This window comes from Zosterops lateralis (assembly GCF_965231275.1).
Source record: "Zosterops lateralis genome assembly, chromosome: 17".
Classification (NCBI taxonomy): domain Eukaryota; kingdom Metazoa; phylum Chordata; class Aves; order Passeriformes; family Zosteropidae; genus Zosterops; species Zosterops lateralis.
Genome location: NC_139777.1, coordinates 6,789,964 through 6,810,255, shown reverse-complemented (window position 1 = coordinate 6,810,255; position 20,292 = coordinate 6,789,964). Strand labels below are relative to the sequence as shown.

At 41.1% G+C, this 20,292-nt stretch overlaps 1 protein-coding gene across 17 annotated transcripts in view; it reads right to left on the bottom strand.

The window, feature by feature from the left end:
• FBRSL1 (fibrosin like 1) overlaps positions 1 to 20,292 on the bottom strand; it is a 505,935-nt gene that overhangs the window by 153,091 nt on the left and 332,552 nt on the right. For all 17 annotated transcript variants that reach the window (XM_083874230.1, XM_083874222.1, XM_083874217.1 and 14 more), the window contains one exon: positions 16,637 to 16,666. In XM_083874230.1, coding sequence (XP_083730356.1) covers positions 16,637 to 16,666 — 30 coding nt within the window. The remainder of the gene's footprint in view (positions 1 to 16,636; positions 16,667 to 20,292) is intronic.

The window sequence follows — 20,292 nt, the reverse complement described above, 5'->3', positions numbered from 1 at the left end:
TATCCCTAAAAGCAGCAGCAAAAGGCAAGAGTAGGCTTTGCTAAACTTGTGTTCCTATCCAAGTTTCACATAGAGAACATCTGTTTGCACCAACAACATACACAGGCATTTGATAAACACTTTCTTGCTTCCCACTTTAGGATGGCTCTTTGGCTCACACAAAATGTAACACTGCTTTTCATATAGTCTCACTTATTTTATGCGCCATAAAACCAGGCATGAAAAAAACAAATGTTGAAAAATGCAAAGTAAAGCATATTTAAAAATCTGGGGGAAAAAAAATCCAGGTTGTTCATGCAATCTTAGTTTAGCTCCCCTTTGCACACATGCTTTAGTTGTGTTTTGTTTTCAAAATCTGGCTCCCACATTTCCTCAGCAATCCTTCCACAGGCTCTGGTTCCCCAACACCACATAAGGCCCACACCTCTACCCTGCAGCACCTGTCATCTTCTTCCACACTGCTGGATGCCAGCAGGAAAAGCTGTAAGTGTAAACGGATGTGCTTTTGCTATCTACCATATTCTCTGCTCCAGAACTTTGCTGGCAGCAAGGAGAACCAAGTGGAAGATCTCACTCTGCTGAAGTGTTTCAGCTGAAATCCACCCAAATAATTCAGTCTGAAGAAGACTCTCAGTAAGGAAACTCACAATGACAAAGTCTGGGCATATTGCAAGCATGTAAAAGCAGGGCTTCATGGTATAAATTGTAGGGTAACCTTGACATCTGGCTTTCCCTCCTGTCCTGTTTACAGGTGGGTGGAAAAGACATCTGTGTTCTGTGACTTTGAGAAGAATGAAGAGAACATGTCTCCAAAGCTCTTCCAAAATAAACAAGGATAATTTGTGTATCCAGGATGACAGCAAAGCTTACCAGTGAGAAGCTTCTAGCAGAGAATGAAGTCAGCTGCACATGACAGAGACAAATGCTGCTTCAAGGAAAAAAATTGTGCAGAGATTGGACAAGATTTTCCATGCTCATTTTGCCTTTAGAAAATAACCCTGAACTTTAGACTTACAAGAACACATTGAGAGACAAGCATCTTTTACCTTGCCTTGGCAGCCGCAGAAGAATGCTTGGAATAAATCATGGGAACAAACAAAATAGTCATAAAAACCTCTTGCCGCATGACATAGACGAGAGCAGAGGATGTACTCAGACAGTGATTCATGAGCAATGCTCTTGAAACTGCTATTGTGTCATTTCCCAACACCTCCCAATTCCTACCAGCAGGCTAAAGCGGCAATTAAAAAAGTGGGAGTGCTCTGCAAGCCTTCCCTGTCTGTAACAGGCCCACATCCAGCTATTTATTAGGTAATCCAATTACTATGATGTGACCTTCCCTCATGCATAAATGTCTAGTCAGACTACAGGGTAGCCTATCAACCTGGGTGTTTTCCTTGGGATGCAAGCTTCTGCTCCTCTAATAACAGAGGTTTATTACAAAACACAGCTACTGCATAAAACATTGCACCTCCTCTGCATCTCCTCTTCTCTCATCGTTTTCCAGCTGTCTGGAGAGCACCTACGTGCCCAACCACAGAGGGAACAGGTTGAGACCAGTCCCCTGTACCCACCTCTTGGACCACGCTTTCTTCCAGCCTCCCCTTGTGCCTGGGAGGAGCTTCCCACTAACACCTACAGACCTGCCTCATTATCCTCCCCAAAATTTTCTTTAATGGCAATGCCACAGACAGCAGTTAGGCCTCCCAGGTCTGACAAAGCCACTCCTCACCTTGTTGGCTTAGGGGACCTCTTTAGAGCTCATGCACACTCTCTCCTGTCTTCTCCCTGCTACATGAGCAACCTCTATGGGGACAGCCTTTTTGTGAATTAAGTATCCTAGTGAGGATATGGTCCTTGGCAGGAGCTCCTGGGGACTTTGATACAACACACAGGTCATTTCCAAAATCACCAATAGAGCTGTCTTCAGAAATCAGTGACAAAGCTGCAAGACTGACTGTCACAACCAAAGAAAGTAACATTGAAGAACTTGGATTCCTGGCCAGTGTGTGAGGCAAGTCCCCGTTTATACTCCATTTGAAACAAGCCTTTTCAAGGGATGCAGGGCTTTTGCTTGGAAAGAAGCCAAGGGAGGACCTTGGGCTGTATCCATTGACCTCTGATGACAGAGATTAGATAACAAGTGAATGGAAGTACTTTCAGCAGTGGTGCTGTGCACTGAGAGACATAATAAAGAGCATGTATCATGGCAATACTCAGCATATATAATTCCCTGGAGAGACTACCCAGAGAGAAAAAAAGGCTTTGGTATGTCCCTGTTTGTTACACTGATTTTCCTGACTTTCCTAAAGGAGAGAATACTTGCCAGCTCACTCCTGCTCTGAAAAATTCTACAGCCTCTGGAAACTCCAGAAGAAAACTGCAGTTCTTGATGCTCAAGGGTCACTTCAAAACACCCCTTTTTCCTTTGATTCGATATTTTTCCCACTATGCTTTAACATGAAATAACTGATAAAGTAAGAACCAAAAGTTAAGGCACAGGAGAGGAAGATGTGTAGGTGGAAGAGCTGGTACACACCTCTGGCCAAGTGAAAATGATAAAACCAAAACCAGTAAGGGAGCTTCTAAACAGAATGGATCAGAGCAGCCTGTCCAGAGGTCTGTCAGGGAGGGTTCAAAAGCAACATCCAAGCCATAGCCACAGGTACAGAGTCTAAAGCTCCTCTCCCTGCTCTGTGTCTCCTTCATCCCATGCAGGCAGAGGCAGCTGCTATGAGGAACAAGCATCTCTTCCCTGTGTGAAGCTTTTCTGAGCCCTGGAAACATCACAGAGGCCTTGGTGGAGCAGCTGATCTGGACAGGAATCCCAGTAATCGAATCACAGCGGCGGCTTCAATGTGATTCCCCCACCACTGTAGGAAAGGCCACCGGCAAGGATTACCCAGGACAATTTAATTATGTGTGAAAACAGCTGCAAAGCTTTATGGGGTTTTAGAGCTGTTGTTCTTTGGATAGGAGGGGGGAAAGGAGAGGGAATCAGACAAGGATGGAGCTGGCTGGGAAACACCCTGTCATACAGACGAGCAAAAGATTAAGGACTGATATGTAGAAAGTCAGTTCTTCTCAAAGGGTCTGCTTTTTCATGACTTGTCACCTGGAACAGGGTCAGTGTGACCTGCTGCACCCCACAGCCCCGGTGCCATAGGAGATGACTGCTCATTTCCTGCACACACCTTCATCCAGAGAAAGGCCAACTTTGTCACTGTTTACCTGTGCACCCATGTTAAAAGACCATGGTGGCCTCAGGGACAGTGAGGTGCACTCTTGCTGATACTAGCTGAAATCTTGGTCACACTTAAATGAAACAGGATTTTATTGCTGCCTTTGAACAGGCCAGAGATTCACCCATGAGAATACAGTGTCTGGAGAACAGAAGGTCCAAGGAAAAACTACACATTGTCTTTTAGCCCACCTTTTCCCTTCTTGATTCAATTAAAAGGTCCTCGTGCCTTTTAAAATATCTGTAGAGGAAAACAAACCATCACAGAAAATACTTCACTGGGTATTGCTTTCCTCAGGCATGATGAGAGCTCATCAATGCAGTCTGTAAGCTGTTTGATTTAAGGACTCCACCAAACATGTCTCACACAAAAATTACAATACATGTGGCATTTGTTTGTTTTTGGTTTTATTTCAATTTTATTTCTGGATTCTACTTTGCTCTGTGAGTTATTTTTCTTGCATGACAAGCAATAGGCAGTTATTCATGCACTGCCTTTTTTGTTTTAAGTTTTGACATTTTGCCCAAACTTAAGACAGCAAGATGCTTCCTAGAGGTTCTCCTTGCTTCAGCGAGGCCTCCCATACTTCTGCCTTTTAAAAACTAGTACATGCTAAACCTAATACACATAAAACCAAGGCACACAGTTAGTGACATCAGCCACAATTTCCATTCCACATGTGTGTATGTTCTCTGTCTATGCACAATGGTGCTTCCAACCTGAAAACAATGCATTCAAGGAAAGAAATATGGGTTTGTGTGATGGGATTTCCAATGGAGCCTCAAGGACTTTGGTATCCCCAGACTATAAAGAAAATCCAGAGAACAGAATGCTTAACATCTCCAGCCTCCTTTGAATTCCCAGCCTTACTGAATGAAGAATAAAGAAAGCAGGAATCCACTAATTAAAGAGAAATGGGGCTTATTTGTCTTGGTTTCTGAAGTCACAGTTCTCCACTTCTGAAAACACAAGTTTCTCACCAGTTCTTTTCTGCCCTAGGGCTGTGACCTAAGCAGCTTAAATGATACACAGATTTTGGTCGAAATCTGCTCCTTATTTACTGGACTTCAAATGTGCAAGCAATTACTGAATGGGTCTCGTTTATTGAATAAAAGTATTTAGGCATTATGTTTACAAAGGCCTAGAAACATTAAAATTTAGTGAAAAACAATTACTTTTACAGAATACATCTGCAAGCAATATGAAGTCATTTTGTTTTTGTAAATTTCTCCGTAATAGACTTATTGTTGATGTGGAAAATGTTCACATTGCAGCAGTGAATAATTTTGAAATGCCAAACTTAATAAAGGAGAAATTATTGCAAATAATATCACAGCCCTTAAAGAGAAAAAAAAAGAAAAAAAAGCCAAAATACCAGCGGTTTCCTGACTAGTCAATCCTCTTCAGATTGGCAGAACCTCTTCAGACTAATCAGGAAGAGTTAGACAAATAAGTTACTTTATTATGGAGGCTGTCAAATAAATCAGAATCTGGCAAGCAACTGTTTTTGAGCCCTGCAGCCGGCCTGGCTTCTTTTCCTGTAAACCCAAGGCAGTTACAACAGACCCACGGATGTGTGTGTTTGTCTGCAGAGCAACGTGTAGGCTTCAGGCCTCTAAACAAAACTTCTTCCAAATCTGGGCCAGCATTTTTCTTGGCTTCCTCAGGTTTTGTTGTGGAACATGGCTGAAGGAAGAAATGTTTTCTAACCAATTAATTCAAGTCACTGCTGTTATTTTTAATGGAGAGCTCTGAAGCTCAGCTCACAAAGGGTAATGAGAAAATAATGTTTTAAACAACATCATCAGAGGAATTAGGCCATGGACTTGAACCACATTATCCAGTTCTCGCCGCAGAGTTATTTTGCCCCCACAATGTTTGCTCTTTACAATGGCACGATGAATGGGAATTTTGCCTAAGGTACAAGCCTGAGACACAGCCACATCTGAAGGTCAGAGAACAGCGAGTTTCAGCACTCAGCCACAAGAAATGGGCTCTTGTGCTGCACAGCCCCAACTCCAAACACGATCCCAGCGCCCGTGGGCTTCGTGTGTTTGGGAGTGAGTGAAAACTGAGATCTGGTTTTAGCAGGGCACTAGGGCACAGCCTTAATCCACTGTCTCACAGCACTTCAAGCATTTAAACTGATGCAAAGGAGACTCAGCTACATGATTAGCATTGCTCGTCATTCTGCTGAATAGAGGGAAGGAGAGTAACTACTTTGAGAGGTAACAACATCACCTTTTCCACCTCCATTCAATCCTTTTTGTGCTGTTCATCTGCCTTGGACAACATTAACTTGAAAGACAACCACAAGGCAGAGGGAAGGCAAAAAGGAGACCAAGTAGGGAGGGAGAATAAAGTTTGAAATTATAAAACTGAATAGATTTAATGATCACTGGGGGCTTACAGGCCTGTTTCAAATGTTTTCAAGCACTGCTACTGTACCAAATGTATCCACCAGCTGAACAGCCAAGTAGCTGAAAACTATAAGATTGCCCAGGCAAGAACTGTCCTTCCTCCTACCCTCTTTACATCCATGGCAATGCAAACTGGCAGCACTGACAAATCAACTCAACACAAGTGATCATACAGATTAAGAAGATGGGATATAATAACTTTTGAAGCTAATAGGATGGCTTAAAAAGAGGCTTTTTTTTTTTTCACTAGATCATATTAAAAGCAAGTAGCATAGACAGACTTGCTCCTGCTTCCAGATGAAAGTGGTAGCTAGTGCAGTGCTATTCTTAATATGAATTAACTTCTAATAAACTTCTGCTTTAGTTCTAATTGACTTTACAGTGCTACTAAAAATAACTGGCAGGCATACTTCTCCCCTTCCCTGTGTCTCAATATGGATTCTCTGCCTTATGGATCCTAAAATGTAACACTTGCTGTAAACACAAACAATCACTAACTGCATACCATCCTATATATAACATTTGTTAGGTTTTGTGGGGAAGAGCCACAGATTGGTCCTTGAAGGCAGCCTGTCTCATGGAGAAAACCACCAGCATGAGATTGGCATCTCACAGCCCAGGGCCAACAGCACGGGCAGAGCAGAGGAGGTGCCACTGATGCTGTCAGACAAAAACTGAGAGATGAGAAAAGGACAAGAAACTCGTGTTTCACACACAAAAAAAGGGAGACTAAAAATACAAGGATAGGAGGGAGACCTATTTGGTAGGATATATGTTGTTTTATGGGAACAAGCTCAATAATCACAGTTAAAAAACCTTCCTTCACCTTCTGCAGGCAGGGTGAGGTTATCTACAAATTTAAAGGGGGTGAAAATGGTTGCAGTCACTCAGTAAGTGGGATCTGAGTGTCCATAATATATAGTGACACGTATAACACACGTTGGTCACTTCAGCCACCTTTGTGGCAATTAATAAAAAGAACAGACACCTTTAAATCTTTGTTGGTTACCAAAGGTTACTCTGTGCTTTTATCCTTACATGATACTTTAATGGAGTTTATATATGAATGGGATCCCCTTCAATTTTAGGCTAATGTTCTTTTATATTTATAATATTCAGGATAGCGACACATGCTTGATTACCTTTAAAACACTTATCATGATTCCATTTAAAAATAAATGAATCCCATTTAAAAGTGACTTGTCCCCATCTTCTGGTATTTATGGACAAGGACATATGGGGCTGATTTCCCTCATTATTAAGAGGCACGTCTGAGGCTTAAATCATTTAAATTATTCATTGACAGCAATTGGGCTACTCGTACCAGCTCCTCCTTACATAAGGAGTCCCACTGATAGACCAGTCAAGTGGATGAAGATGGCTGAACAGATTTTGGGATGCACGGAGCATCCACGGACACTGCTGACTTTGATTAGGGTGAGAGCACTTTTGAAAACGGGGCCCCACCTTCACTAATTAATATAATTTAGCTGAGACTTTCAAACATGGTTGTTCTGCGTGACTTTTTCTTCACAGGTCACCATGACTGAGGTCCTGAGGGGTGAGCAGCAGCAGCTGGAGGAACAGGAGTGACTGTGCATCAATTACGTCGACAAAACCCCAGCCTGTTACCAGACATTTCTAGAGCACTGGGTTACAAGGGACTTCCCTTTTTGGTGTGGGTTCACAGTGAGCCTGAGAGTGGCCAGACACAAGGTGCACATCTCTGCCCAGCCAGGGCTATGAAAGATTTCCCAAAGAAAAAAGCCAATTCTAAGCAAATAAAGAAAATCATCTTCAAGCAGCAGAAAATGCCCATCTCTAGTATGAATTTTCCCATCCCTGCAATACTGAAATCAGAGACAGGAGATGGATAAATCAACTGCATTGCTGAGCTTGGACAGTAACAGTCCAAATAAGAGAGGCTGTAAGCATTTAAAATTCTGCTATAAAGAGACTTTCCAGCCTATCACAGACTACTGTGCTCTCTGACCACCTCAGCACTGGAAGACCTTGAGCTAACTGTGAGCGTGTTTCCAATCAGTGGAGTCAGTGAGAGAACAAGAATCATCCTTCATGGAAAAAAAAAAAGAAGTTATTGTTATTCTTTGCAATGTTTTATTTTTAATTAAAAAGACATGTTTCTTGGTCTTCTCAGAATGAGCCAAAGGAACATTTGCAGTCGTTTTCAGGTCACATTATATTGCACATATTGCAGCTGATTTCACAGCTATGCAGGCAAATTACTGTTTTTTGGCACAACTAAATCATTATCAAGGCAAAAGCAGACAGTGAGCACCACCAACACCTAGAGTTTACAATATATTTTAGGGAAACAGGGTCTAGCTCTTGGAAGAAGACACTTTAATATTTCAGCCATTTCTCTCTTCCCTGCCCAGCCCCAACTCTGAGCCCCAGCATATCCTGGACTTTGTTCCTATATGTGATCCTGATGGTAAAGACTTTGTTTTGTTTCTGTTTCCCCTAAGAAAGGCAAAAAGGTTAGTAAGTCTTTAAACTCTCAGTTCTTATGGCTGTTAATATTTCACATTGCCAGCAGGGAAAGGAATTAAAACTGCCAGTAGCTATCCAGATAGATTTTAAAATCCCCTTCCCTCCCCCTTCTCTCTGCCTCCCTCAGCTTCAGAGGATATTTTCCCCGCAAATTGGTTTTAAATTAAGGAAGGTGATGAAGGCAATGTGCCGTCTCAGCATTTTCCCAGGTGCACTTAATCTAATTTCATTAAGGAGATCAGGACAGATGATCGCTACAGTTGAAACATTAAGTCTGTCCATTTTTGTATAAAAAAACCATTAAGTCTGTCAAAGTGTCGGCGGGTGGGCTGTTTATTATTGGAGATGAAGGCACGCTTTGCTTCCCCAATAAACTGTCAGGAGTAGTAAACCACAAATTAAGTCAGCTGCTGCCAAAGATTTAGGCAAAGATCTCCAACTAATTTTGACACAGGTGTGGCAAAGGCCAGGGAAAGGCTTGGAAAACCTTGGAAACTGAGCCTGTTTGGTGTGTTTGAGATATTTCAATTTGACCACCGAAGAGTGGAAGACTGGGCATCAGTGGGGATGGTCAAGACCTGTTGATGCTTCTGACACTCCAGATACAGAAGTGGGAGCTTGATGGGAGCTCTGCTGCACTGTGTGCCCCAGAGTACAACCTGCAGAATTCACCTTGAGCAGACAAGACCTCATAAAAGCTTCATTCAAGCCACTGCTCTCTTTCAAACTTATGCACAGCTCTGACTGAAATGTAGAATCACATTTCTCAGACAGTCACATGGGTATCAAACAAAATGCAGAAACTTCGGAAGACCAAGAGCCTATACAGGAATCAAGTGAAGCTTTCAGATACTACAAAACCAAATGTGAGCCATTTGCTAAGGAGAACATTTTCTTTCTCAAGAAAAATGTAGCTGGGTAGAACTTGGCATTAAAGGCCATCAGGAAATGTAAAAAAATATATAGTATTAACTGGAATTACACAATCTTTACAGTACACACAGAGAATCTAATAATGACTAATATGGAATCAGAAGTGACATTCTAACTTGAATTTCGTGATGAGGGAAAAGTATGATGTTTGCAGATAATGCACTTTGAACATTAAGGGTGGGCAGAGCAGAAGGAGGTTCATTTTCCCATCCCAGGTGCAGCCAGGGCAGGGACAGAGCCCACTTGAGCTGTATCCTTTATTCCTGCCCAAGGGAATCAGCGCTGCACACCGTGCCCTTCTGTATTACCTAACCTGGCAAATGATTTTGGAACACAGGAATGAGAAACTCTGCAAGCCAAATGAGGGCCTGCAATTGTGGCTATTGGAGCATGTGGAGCATGCACCCTCCAGAATTCTCATCTCCTTGGCATCTTTACGGTTAATTTATATAATTTGGTTTAATTGATTGAATTGCCTAACTCAATTGCCAATTCCTATCACCTGCCTACTCTGTTATGCTCTATCTGATTACCTTCCAAGGAGTTACTGCCATTGCACAGGTAGCCCTTTGGAGCTCAGACTACCTAATAATGTTATAATGGTGTTTCTGATGTGGCCAGACAGCTGTACAAAACTGATCTCTTCTCTGTTGCCTCACATCTTAAAAGTTTCTGCACAAGGTCTATGGTAAGATAAGAAAATGCTCCTGGATGGGGAACTGGAACAGGGAGATGTTAAACAATGGGGAAAGCAGAGAGCCAGGGACATGCTGACTGCCAGCAACAGAACTGGTATTATCCTGTTGTGCCCAAGAGCTCTCCATAAGATCTCCAAACCTTTTATGTGAGTTAATGATGGATTTTATTTTTTTTTTTAGCAAACTAGAAGGCTCTTCTCATTGTTTGCTCTGAAGCCTCTTTTCTACATTTTCAAGAATGAATATGGGCACCACAGACTGTGATGACTCAGCTTGTTATATACAGACTAATGTACTTAAAATTTGAGGTTTTGTATGGATACGAGAAAAACACAAAATCTCAGTGGGAGGGGAGCACGTTGGTGCTGAAGCTTTGACTGTTTCATTTTTTTTAACCGCATTCTTGCTTTATTTAAATATAAAGGTCAAGAAGGGCTATTATTACTAATAATATTTACCAGAGCTGTAGCTGAGAAGCACAACTTGGAAGGCTCCTCTCCCTCTGGAAGGACTTGCAGGGCTTAACTCAACTGCCTCAAGTCTCAGTGGGAACCTTTGTGTCTGCTCCATGCACATGGTGGGTGGAATGATAGAAGCCCAGGGCATGCCAAGTCTCTCCCCCATCTGGCATTTCCCAAAGAGCAACTGAGTGAACTGGGTATGCAGTGGGCTTAAAGGATGCTATTTTTCTGGTAAATCTATTCATGGAGAATGACGAAATAAATTCACTGAGTGGTGAATTTTTGTCTTCCTGTACTGGCAACAACATTACATTTGCCTGTTTATAGCACCCAAATCTTTCAAGGGCTGCAAGGTTATTTTAAATTCAATATTTTGATATTGTTTAAGAAGCAGATCTGTTTTTAATAACAACATGCAGATTGTCTGTAAAACAGAGGCTTTCTTCCATTAGGAAAACTAACAGACTTTACCCAGTTATTACTGTATGGGAGAGAGGTTTCTCACTAGTTTTCACTCTGTATCACTGTTTTTTGTGCTTGTAAGAAATAAACCTTAGCAGAAGCACTGATTCTGTGCAAGTGTGTGCATGCACATGGATATATATATATATATATAGTATATATATATAGCATAGCATAGTATAGTATTACATATTTTTATATGCAATACTATTGCATGATGCTAAGCCTGCAGCTGAGCTCAGCCACACAGTTCCACAAGGACGTTCAGCACTGCTGTCCATAAACCAGAGCATCCTATGGTAAAAACCACTTCAGTTCTGTCTGAGAACCCAGCTGGGAAGTAACTGGCAAATAGAGATTTCTCATTATTAGCCACAGCTGAAAACTGTCATAGACTGAAGTGTAATGCTAACAGAAGTGCAAATACTGCCATGTGAAAGCCCTCGGTTCAATTCCATGTTTGATCTTTTCCTTCTGCTGCAACCATACAAATCTCAATTTCTGGAAAAGTACCAAGTTTAATTTCTCAGAGAAAAGGACAATTGAATGATGGACAAAACCAGTTTGGGGACCTGGGTGAGCTTCAAAAATAGCAAATAACAGATTATCTGATGTGGGAACTAAACTTCCAGCCTCACAAAAACAAATCAGATGGAATTCACTTTTTCCATTGCCAGATAAAATGTAATGAGCAGAGGAAGAGAAGCCTCCAGCAATAGTGCTGGAGGAGGCTTTTCTTACTGCTGATTAATCCCATACACAAATACACACACAGAGTGACCATTCCTGCTAGAGCAACTCTTACACCTCTCTTTATTATTGCATCCCTTTCTCCTGCTGCCTGAACTATGATTTTTCCTGTGGGCTTGTGGATACCCTTTCAAGGTCAACACAGTGGAAACAACAGTGATAATTTCATCCCCCAGATCTTCCATACAGTTTATTCTTCTCATTGCTTCTACTCTTATCACCTCCATCTCTCACCCAAGCCCACAGCTCTCAGCACTCTCTTTGACTCACAATACTCCTAACATCAAAATATTCAAAACCCTATGTTTTAAGTCCTGTACACCCTTGTTCTCTGTAACATAATGAGCATTCTCTGATTATTCACACAACTACATTCTTGGTCAAGCTACCTCACCTACTTTATTTACCATTTTGTCTTTCCTTTGGTGACAGCAGATGTAACTATGTCCTTGTGCCAAGGAAGAGCTGCTGCAAGATCATTTTCCTAGTCTGTGGCTTTGCTTCCTACACAGCTTCTCACTTCCTGAATGGCAAACTATCACTCTTTGTGTTTTGACTCTTTCACAGCTTACCTCTTCTTCCCAAAACTGACATTCAGCATTGCTCTAAACTTTCACCTCTCACTGGTCTGATTCAATCACCCCCTTGTTAAACTTTCAAATAAGCTCCTCCTCACCACTGTGCCTTTTGCTACAGAGAATAACTTCCCATTCATGGCCATAAAGCTACCTGACTTTCCCTCTCAAATGCCTCCTAAAACCTTAATACCTACAAAAACCCTCTTTAGATTAATGCCTATGAAATCAAAGCTGGACAACAACGAGGCTGCTGGCATACTGAAACAGTGACAGTGTCCTCCCACTCACCTGGGCCCCTTCTCTCTCATCTCATCCTTAAGCCATGAGCTGCTCTGTGTTTTCACAGCACGCAGCAGGATGGGAACCCAGCCTTAGGTGGAGGGATCACAGCACCACTGTGCTGCTCCCCTCCCAACTATCACAGGCTAAATTGCACCTGCTCTCTTTGCTGCCGACTTCCAGGCACCTACTGGGATGCTGGGATTAGCAAACTACAGCCTGGCAAGGCTGATTCACACTGCTACAAGCACAGCCTAAGGAACTCAACAGGCTGCTGCAGAAAGTCATGAGAAAAAAATTACTTCAAAACTTTTTGTCTCCACCTTGGATTTAAGTTTACCGGTCTCAGAGGTTGCTTGCTATAGCTAAAACATAAACTACAGAACAAATATACAGTAAATACTGACTGAACTTAGAAATGCAGTTCCATTTTTTTGCACATCTAACTTAGCACCACATTAAATGAAGAATGCTTGATATCTAACCCCTGATTTGGAGAGCTCACTTACACAGCGGGGCCATGTAATTAAGCTGACAACCCACAATTTCACACAGAGCAGACAGAAGTCCAAGACTGAAAGAACATGAACACTGAATTACTTTTAAAGAAAGAAACGGGCGTCTTTTTTAATGCAATCTTGAGCACTGTTATTAAAAAAATGAGAGCAACATTTTGGAGTAACGAGCAGAGATTACTCATTCCCTTGTTTTACACAAGTTGACTTTTGGCTTTCTGCAGAACACCATTTAACAGAGCACATTACCAAGCTGCTAGCCACTTTTCACAGTGATGCTAAAGCAGGTAAGAGACAATAAGTGGAACTGTTGATGGTTTATATTACTCTATTATGTTAATGTTCACTAAAGTATGCCATAAGCTCTCTCATTACATGTGTATAAACCAATTCTCTGTGGTGTTATTCCTGTGCTAAATGCTATAACTACATAAATCTTGAATTAATGGAGACTTTATAGTTCCTGAAAATGAAGGGTAATTGCTATCTGTTAATGCTGTTGTTGCTATTAAAGGAAGTATATATTTTCAGTAACAATGTTTATGGACCGTGAGCTTCACATCTCAGCTACTGCACAGAGAAGAGACAGTGTAATACAAGTATCAGACTGACTCCCTTTCTCTCCCTCCTCCCTCTCAAAAAGCACAGTATCATTTCCACAGCTTCAGCAAGCAACACTGCAATCCTCCTTACAGCTGCAGAGCCCAAACCAATGTCCTTCACTGAACATACAGTAAAGAAAACAGGATTTGCATTTCCATCTCTGAGAATGCATGACTTGCTAAGTTTCTCACTTGGTTAAATGGCTGGACAGCTCACTTTATTAGTTTGGGTATCTCAAACAGTTCTGTGAGAAGTGCATGGTGACAGAATGATAGGTGTGAGAAAGCATCATCCCACTTACTTCCTCTGAGATTTCAGCAGTGATGCAGAAGTGAAAGGCTATACTTGGCCAGAGACAGTTCTCAGAAAGTAGATGGGATTGACAAGTCCCCAGCCTTGAGCTCCTCTTCTCCGATTATTAAAAATAGCAGTGCAATGTTTGGAAACACTCACAATCTGCTGTGAAACTGTACCTTGCACTAAAGTAATGGCTCCTCTTTCTGATACACTGTATGTGTGACTGACTATGCTCAATTGCTTTTCTCCCCTGGACCCCTGCACAAGGAAAAAAACCCAACCATCAGGAGTGTGTTTATATTTTATAATGCAGCAAGGGTAAAACCTTAATTTTACTCTAAAGTCTATGTTTGAAAACATTAAGAGCTCAATAGCCCATACACCTATGAACTAAATAAATAGTGGGTAATTACTAGCACGGTACAGAGAGAGAAGTAGGAGGTGGAAAATTTCAGTTTTGCTTCTAGCTCAGTCGCTGACTCAGTTTGTACTTGTACATGAACTTTTTTTGTCTGCTTTCCTCGTGAGTTTTATGCAGGCAACACTGACCTGCTGTTTATGACTAACAAAAAAAAATGTTATGCAAATCAAAAGTACATTAGTAATTCCTGCCCTGCCCTTCCTTAGTGCAAGTGTGTGTAGGTGTACCTTGAAAAAGCTGGTTCTTGCTGACCAGGCAGCAGAGCAGCATTGTGGGGAAAGAAGCCGACCCATCACGTCATTTGGGAAGGCTGGTGCTGGGCTGGGCACTATGTTGAATGCTCCATCTGGCTGCAATAGCCTGGGAATATTAGCAGGAGATACATTTTGCCATCACATGAAGGAGGAAAATGAGTGTAGTCCCCCAGGACAGTCACACCAAAACTTTTATAGCTCTTTGTTGCATCAGTCAGGTTAAGTTTCAGACAAACACTGAATAAGTTTCCAGGGGAGTGCAGTATGTCAGGTATCATCAGAGTGAGTCAGGCTGCCCCTGTGTTCCCCAACTGGAAGGCAATGTTGCACTTACATTATCCCTATGAAAGGCTTGAAGCATCTTCACTTCAACCCTGGTGAGTTTACATGCATGTGCCCACATCTTTGCTGACAAGAAAGCAACCCCACTCAATTCCAGAGGCCTATTTAATAGAACCATGTCATGTTTCACGTCTCTGCAGATCAGGCAAGAGATACAAAGATGATGATCTTGTGCTGCTTTCCTTATGAAGAAAAGAAATGTTATTATTAAGGCAGAGTCACCTTAAGGAAAAGGTAGTTGGGAAATAGGTGAGCCTAGAAGGTCAAATTACAGTTACAGAAATGTAAAGAAATGTCATATTAATGGTAAGGAACACTATAATAGCCTTTCATTTGCTGTAAAGGACAGCAAGTTACCAGCCAAACACAATGCAGCTTCCTCTGAAGGTAACCTCAGATCCCACATTCTGAAAGCTAATCAATGTTGTTCAGATTTCAATTTCTTCTCTACAAGGTGAAGTCAAACCTAATCTAACAAACGTCAGTCTCAGATGTAATGCCGCTAGCTGGGTCTACCAGTGTAATTTAGATAATCATTAATAGCATAGCTGTATAATAAAACTACATGTCACTTACAACTTCATCTGAGGTTTGACTGGCAGATCTTTAAACAGTTTTCTAAGTGATTGCTTTTACTTCCTTTGATTGGGCAGTCTGAGAAACGTTTTAACCCCATGGTATCTAAGCTTTTAGGGAATAATATTTCATCCTCACCACCCCTGCTGTCAGCTCTGCTGCTGTGTAACCTTGTAAGAAACAGAACTTGGGGAGAGGGGTGGTTCCAGGGAGTGACTTTATACATAGATACACAAATCTAAAATGATATAAAATATGTACAGTTTCTTTCATTCAACACACACGATTTAAATGTTGCTCTTCAATCAAGCCTTCATCTCAAAACACAGCTTTTGCTGCACTCTAAGGATATTTAGTATCTGATGGGATTTTTAAAGAAGAAGTTGAAGAAACCCTAATGTTTCTAAAGCTCTAACAACAGTAAGAAAAAGCGAAAGACTTAACCAGGAGAAGCCTTCAGAGTAGTCTCTTGAACTCATGGTAACCTCTGATGCAGCCGGGTGTGCTGCTGAGCACACAGGGCTATCTGAAGTCAGTCTTCACTTGTGTAATGCTGATCCAAGAGAAAACTCTGTGCCACAGCACTCATGAATGAATGCAGGATACTGGACAGCCAAAATATAATGAAGGTTTGATGAAGATCTGACCTGAGACTGCCAGGTTTGATCTGCCAGAAGCTGCCAAGGAATTCTCAAGTCTTTCATATATTTGATGTTTAAAAGCATGGTGCCACTGGTGCTACACAGTGGGACTTGTCTGTTTTCCTTGCAGAGGTGAACAAGAAATCCCCACACACAAACAGAAAACTACAACCTTTCAATGACCAGCCTCTGTATTCAAAAGAAGGTCAGAAAAATCATTGCTCTGTGATAAATATGCATGCAACATGACAAAACACTCCTTGACAGTTACCGCACTGCCTTGGGAGGGCAGGTCCCATCTTCTAAACTGATTACAAAATTGACATCTTCAAAGGTTACTATATATAAAATATGGGCTCCTGACAAGTTATCAGAGGAAACTTCCTCTGAAACAGCACTAACGCTATAACTCAGGTCTCACCAAATGCTCACATAATAATCAATAAAGACTATTATGTTAACAGGACCTTCTTTCCTGTAAATAGAAGCTAGTCAAGATCACAAAGTGGTGGATCTGATGATTTTTCATTCAATTGTAGATATTTTTAAATTTGACATGAAGACTGGAGGAGAACGTTATTTTCAAGTTCATTCTTATTTTGACTATCAGGGAATTTCCAAGCATATGAAATAAGAAAATTCAGTCTTACCTTATCGTCAATATCGCTCTCGCTGTCACACTGTGGATTAGAAAGAGAAAAAAGGATTTTGAGAAACACCTTTATGTATAGGGATCTTTTGCATCATCCTCTTAAATCTTTTGGATAGCAGTTTATGATGTTCACAGTTCAATGAAACATACTTCTGATGTTTGCAGTAATGCTTTTTACATTGCTAGCATAAACCAGACAAAGCCAGATCCTCTCTTTCACAAATTTATGGTCTACTCTTACTTGGATGGAGGAAAGCAAACTTTAAACAAAAAAGACAATCAGTGAGGCATTATAACAACCACCGTAACATGAGTACCACAACAAAAAGCATGCCTTTTTATCATCCCAAATTGTGGAATATATAGTAACAGTTTTGCATTGCTTCACCTTGATAAGCACTTTGTCATCTAACAAGGAAACTGTGAAACTGGCAATCAATTTCTAATTTAATGAGTGGTACCAAGAATAGTAATTAAAATACATCATAAATTCTGGTACACTTTTTAGTTTGAATGAGATCACGATCCCAGGAGGAAGTGTTTACTTAAAGAGTTTTGGAGTGCAATCTCTTTCAGGCTCTGAAAATGAAACGCTCTACTTTCGCAGCACAAATGATGGAAATGTTCAGTTTGAGCACTGAACATTTTAGAACATGCACATCTTGCTGGCTGGAGCTCAGAAAGATTTACAGTTGGGAACAGAAGTAAATCTCTTGGTGTCTGTTATGCTGACAGAAATGGTCAGTGCATTCTGTAGCCTTGGTGCCCAATGGGAATTTTCTCCTTCAGCCAACTGCTGATGGGGATAGCCTGGTGGGTTTCTGTAACTGGCAGCACTCTATAGAGTTCATTGGGTCAACAAGAGGGGACTCTGGGACCCAGCAGTGACAAGCTCCAAATGTGGAAATGGTCCATGAGAATACACATGCTTCGCTGTCATGAATGTAAAAGAAGAAATGTATCTGTTTGGTCATTTTGTCCAGATTTCCTCCTGGAGTGGGGAAGGGGAATCTTTCCTGTCACATTCTTTTACCCTCAAGTCACACAGTAGAAATTTCAGCTTTTACATTCTTAGTTTTCTGCTGATTTATGAGAGAATATTTAATATCTTCTTCTTATATTTGACACATGGAATGATTGACCTTAAATACTTGAGGAACCTTTTATTTTTAAATTCTCTGAAACACGCTGAGCACACAAACAGCCCCAATATACTGGAGGAAATCTCCCACAGTGAATCTGCTGTGAAGAGTGCTCAGCTTCCCAACTGACACCTTATTCCAATTTTACTGCAGTGAAAAATCTTGGTTTAAGGAATCTGTTTTTCTATAGTCTTAACTAAGCAGAACTCTTTTTCTTTCAAAAGGAAACCATTTTACACTGCCCCACACGATCCACAGCATGTTTTTCCACAGAGAAATCCAACTGTTTAGTAGCATGTGCACAGATCTAACTGTATGTGTGACCATTCTGGAAAAGAAAGAACCTAAAGAAAAATGGAAGAAGTAATAGGACACTGCCTTGCAGGGGCCAGGAACTGTGGGTGGGCAAGTTCTATGGGAACAATACCATCAAACTGCACAAAGTCCCAGCCAATTGCTTTGCAGTAGGCAAGAACATCAGATAGCCATGTCTTTAGTAAATACCTTGCCATAAGCCATTTGTGCCTTTTTTGTGACTTTTATTCTGTCGCTGACCTTTATGAAAATTATCACACGAAACAGAGTTTCTGGTTTTTTCACAAACCAAAAGTAAAACCGATCCTGATAAATCGTCACGAGCAGACATCTGCTGACTTCCCCAAACCCGTGTCATGCAACCACAAACAATTAGAAATGTCTGCTCTGGGCTTGGAATGGGACTAATTGTCCATCACATCAAGACACGCTGGAACAGGTTTGCTGGGCAAAGGCTGCCCTAGTACCTGCTGCATTTGTGCTTGCTCAAGACAGTGATAATTCAGGCTGACAGGGCAACACATTCATCAAATCTGAGGTGGGGGGTGGGGGAAGATGCAGTCACAGCAATCCACTTCTTATTATTTACATGCTCCTGAGAAACACTGGCTGAGTGCAGGGAAGCCTTTCACCTCCACGCAGGGGGAGCTCAAATCAAGCCCTAATGCTACAGGGACTGTGCATTGCCCCATATTATTGGCATAATGGAGTGGGTCACAAAGACCTTGTTATTTTACCCTTTCAGGCCTGTCTGTGCCAAAGTAGCTGAAGTTACCATTTTAATCTTGGTGCTCATCTAATGTGAATACTCGAATCTTAGAGGCAGAATATTTTGATGATGTGTCGTTCAGACTAAAGCATGTTACAGTAGAATTACACCTATTGCAAGAATGGCATAAAAATAAGTTTGCACACTCAGCCATGGGTTTCTTCAAATTTTATGTTTAGGCAATATCAACACAAATTTTAATTCGAACAGAGGCCTTAAAAAATTATACACTGCATTAATAAAATATCCAAATAAATTAAAGTTCAAAATCCACTGACTAGAAAGCATTCAAAATTATCACTAAATCTCAGATGTTTTTGCCTATGAGTCCTGGTTTAATAAAACCTCAGTACTGTAAACATTACCAAATTTAGCTTAAAAATATTTGAGATGTAAACAAATTTTTTGAACTTTAGTAACCATTATTATTCAAATACAAGGTAGTATTTTAGTCTTCTCTGCTTTTGTAACAAAATTCGTCTTCCTATTTCTTACTGCATTATGATGTTAAAAAAAAGGAGAGGGTTTTTCTTGTTGAAAACAAGAAAATTTGACCTCCAAAATCTGAACACCTATAATGAGTATAAAACACTCTTACACATGGTTTACATTACTAAAAGGTGCAGAATTGCTTTATTTAGATGCCTAATTTTGCTTTGTACCAATATGCAACTTTGTCTCATGTACATAAGCGAAAGTTGCAAAAATCCAGTGAACCATCAAATCCACATGCTAGATTTTATAAACAGACAAATGAATGAAGCAAACATCTGCTCTCTGAGGATACATTTTTCCTCATTCAGGATCTGTAAAGACTTCATAATTAATTGCTTTTAAAATGGAAAAGACAGCAAAGAATTTTGTTTCATTTTAGCCTACATCTTCCTTACTTTAATCATGATTGCATCAGTCTTGAAACTGCAGAAGGCAGCAGGGCTGTGGATCCAGATCCACATGTGATGTGGCTCTGTGCAGACACAGAGCCTTCCGTGAAGCTGTGACTGCAAGACGAGTGGTTTAAAAACTGCATTTGTGGCAGTGAGTTGCCCAATTTCTTGTGTGCCTTGTGAAAACAAGTCCTCTGCCCTCTCTGCAGCCATATGGGATCACTCATGCACACAAACTGTCCCTTGTATTGGTTCCTACCTGGCTCAAACCACCAAAATACTTAATGCATGTGAGAGTGTTCCAAACTGGCTTACAGGATGAGAGATCATGGGGAAGAATTAACACACTTATATTTATAAAATTTGGGCTTCTGCTTAACATACAAGAAAAATAAAAACTTGAGACTCATGGCTACCAACCTATGCTAACCTCCCACTGCCTGCTGAAGAAAACACAACCAGCTCTGGTGGAAAAAGCCCCAAGCTTCAGAATTCCCACAGGTTTTCTTTGTTTTGTGTAAAAGGAACAGGCTCCCACACT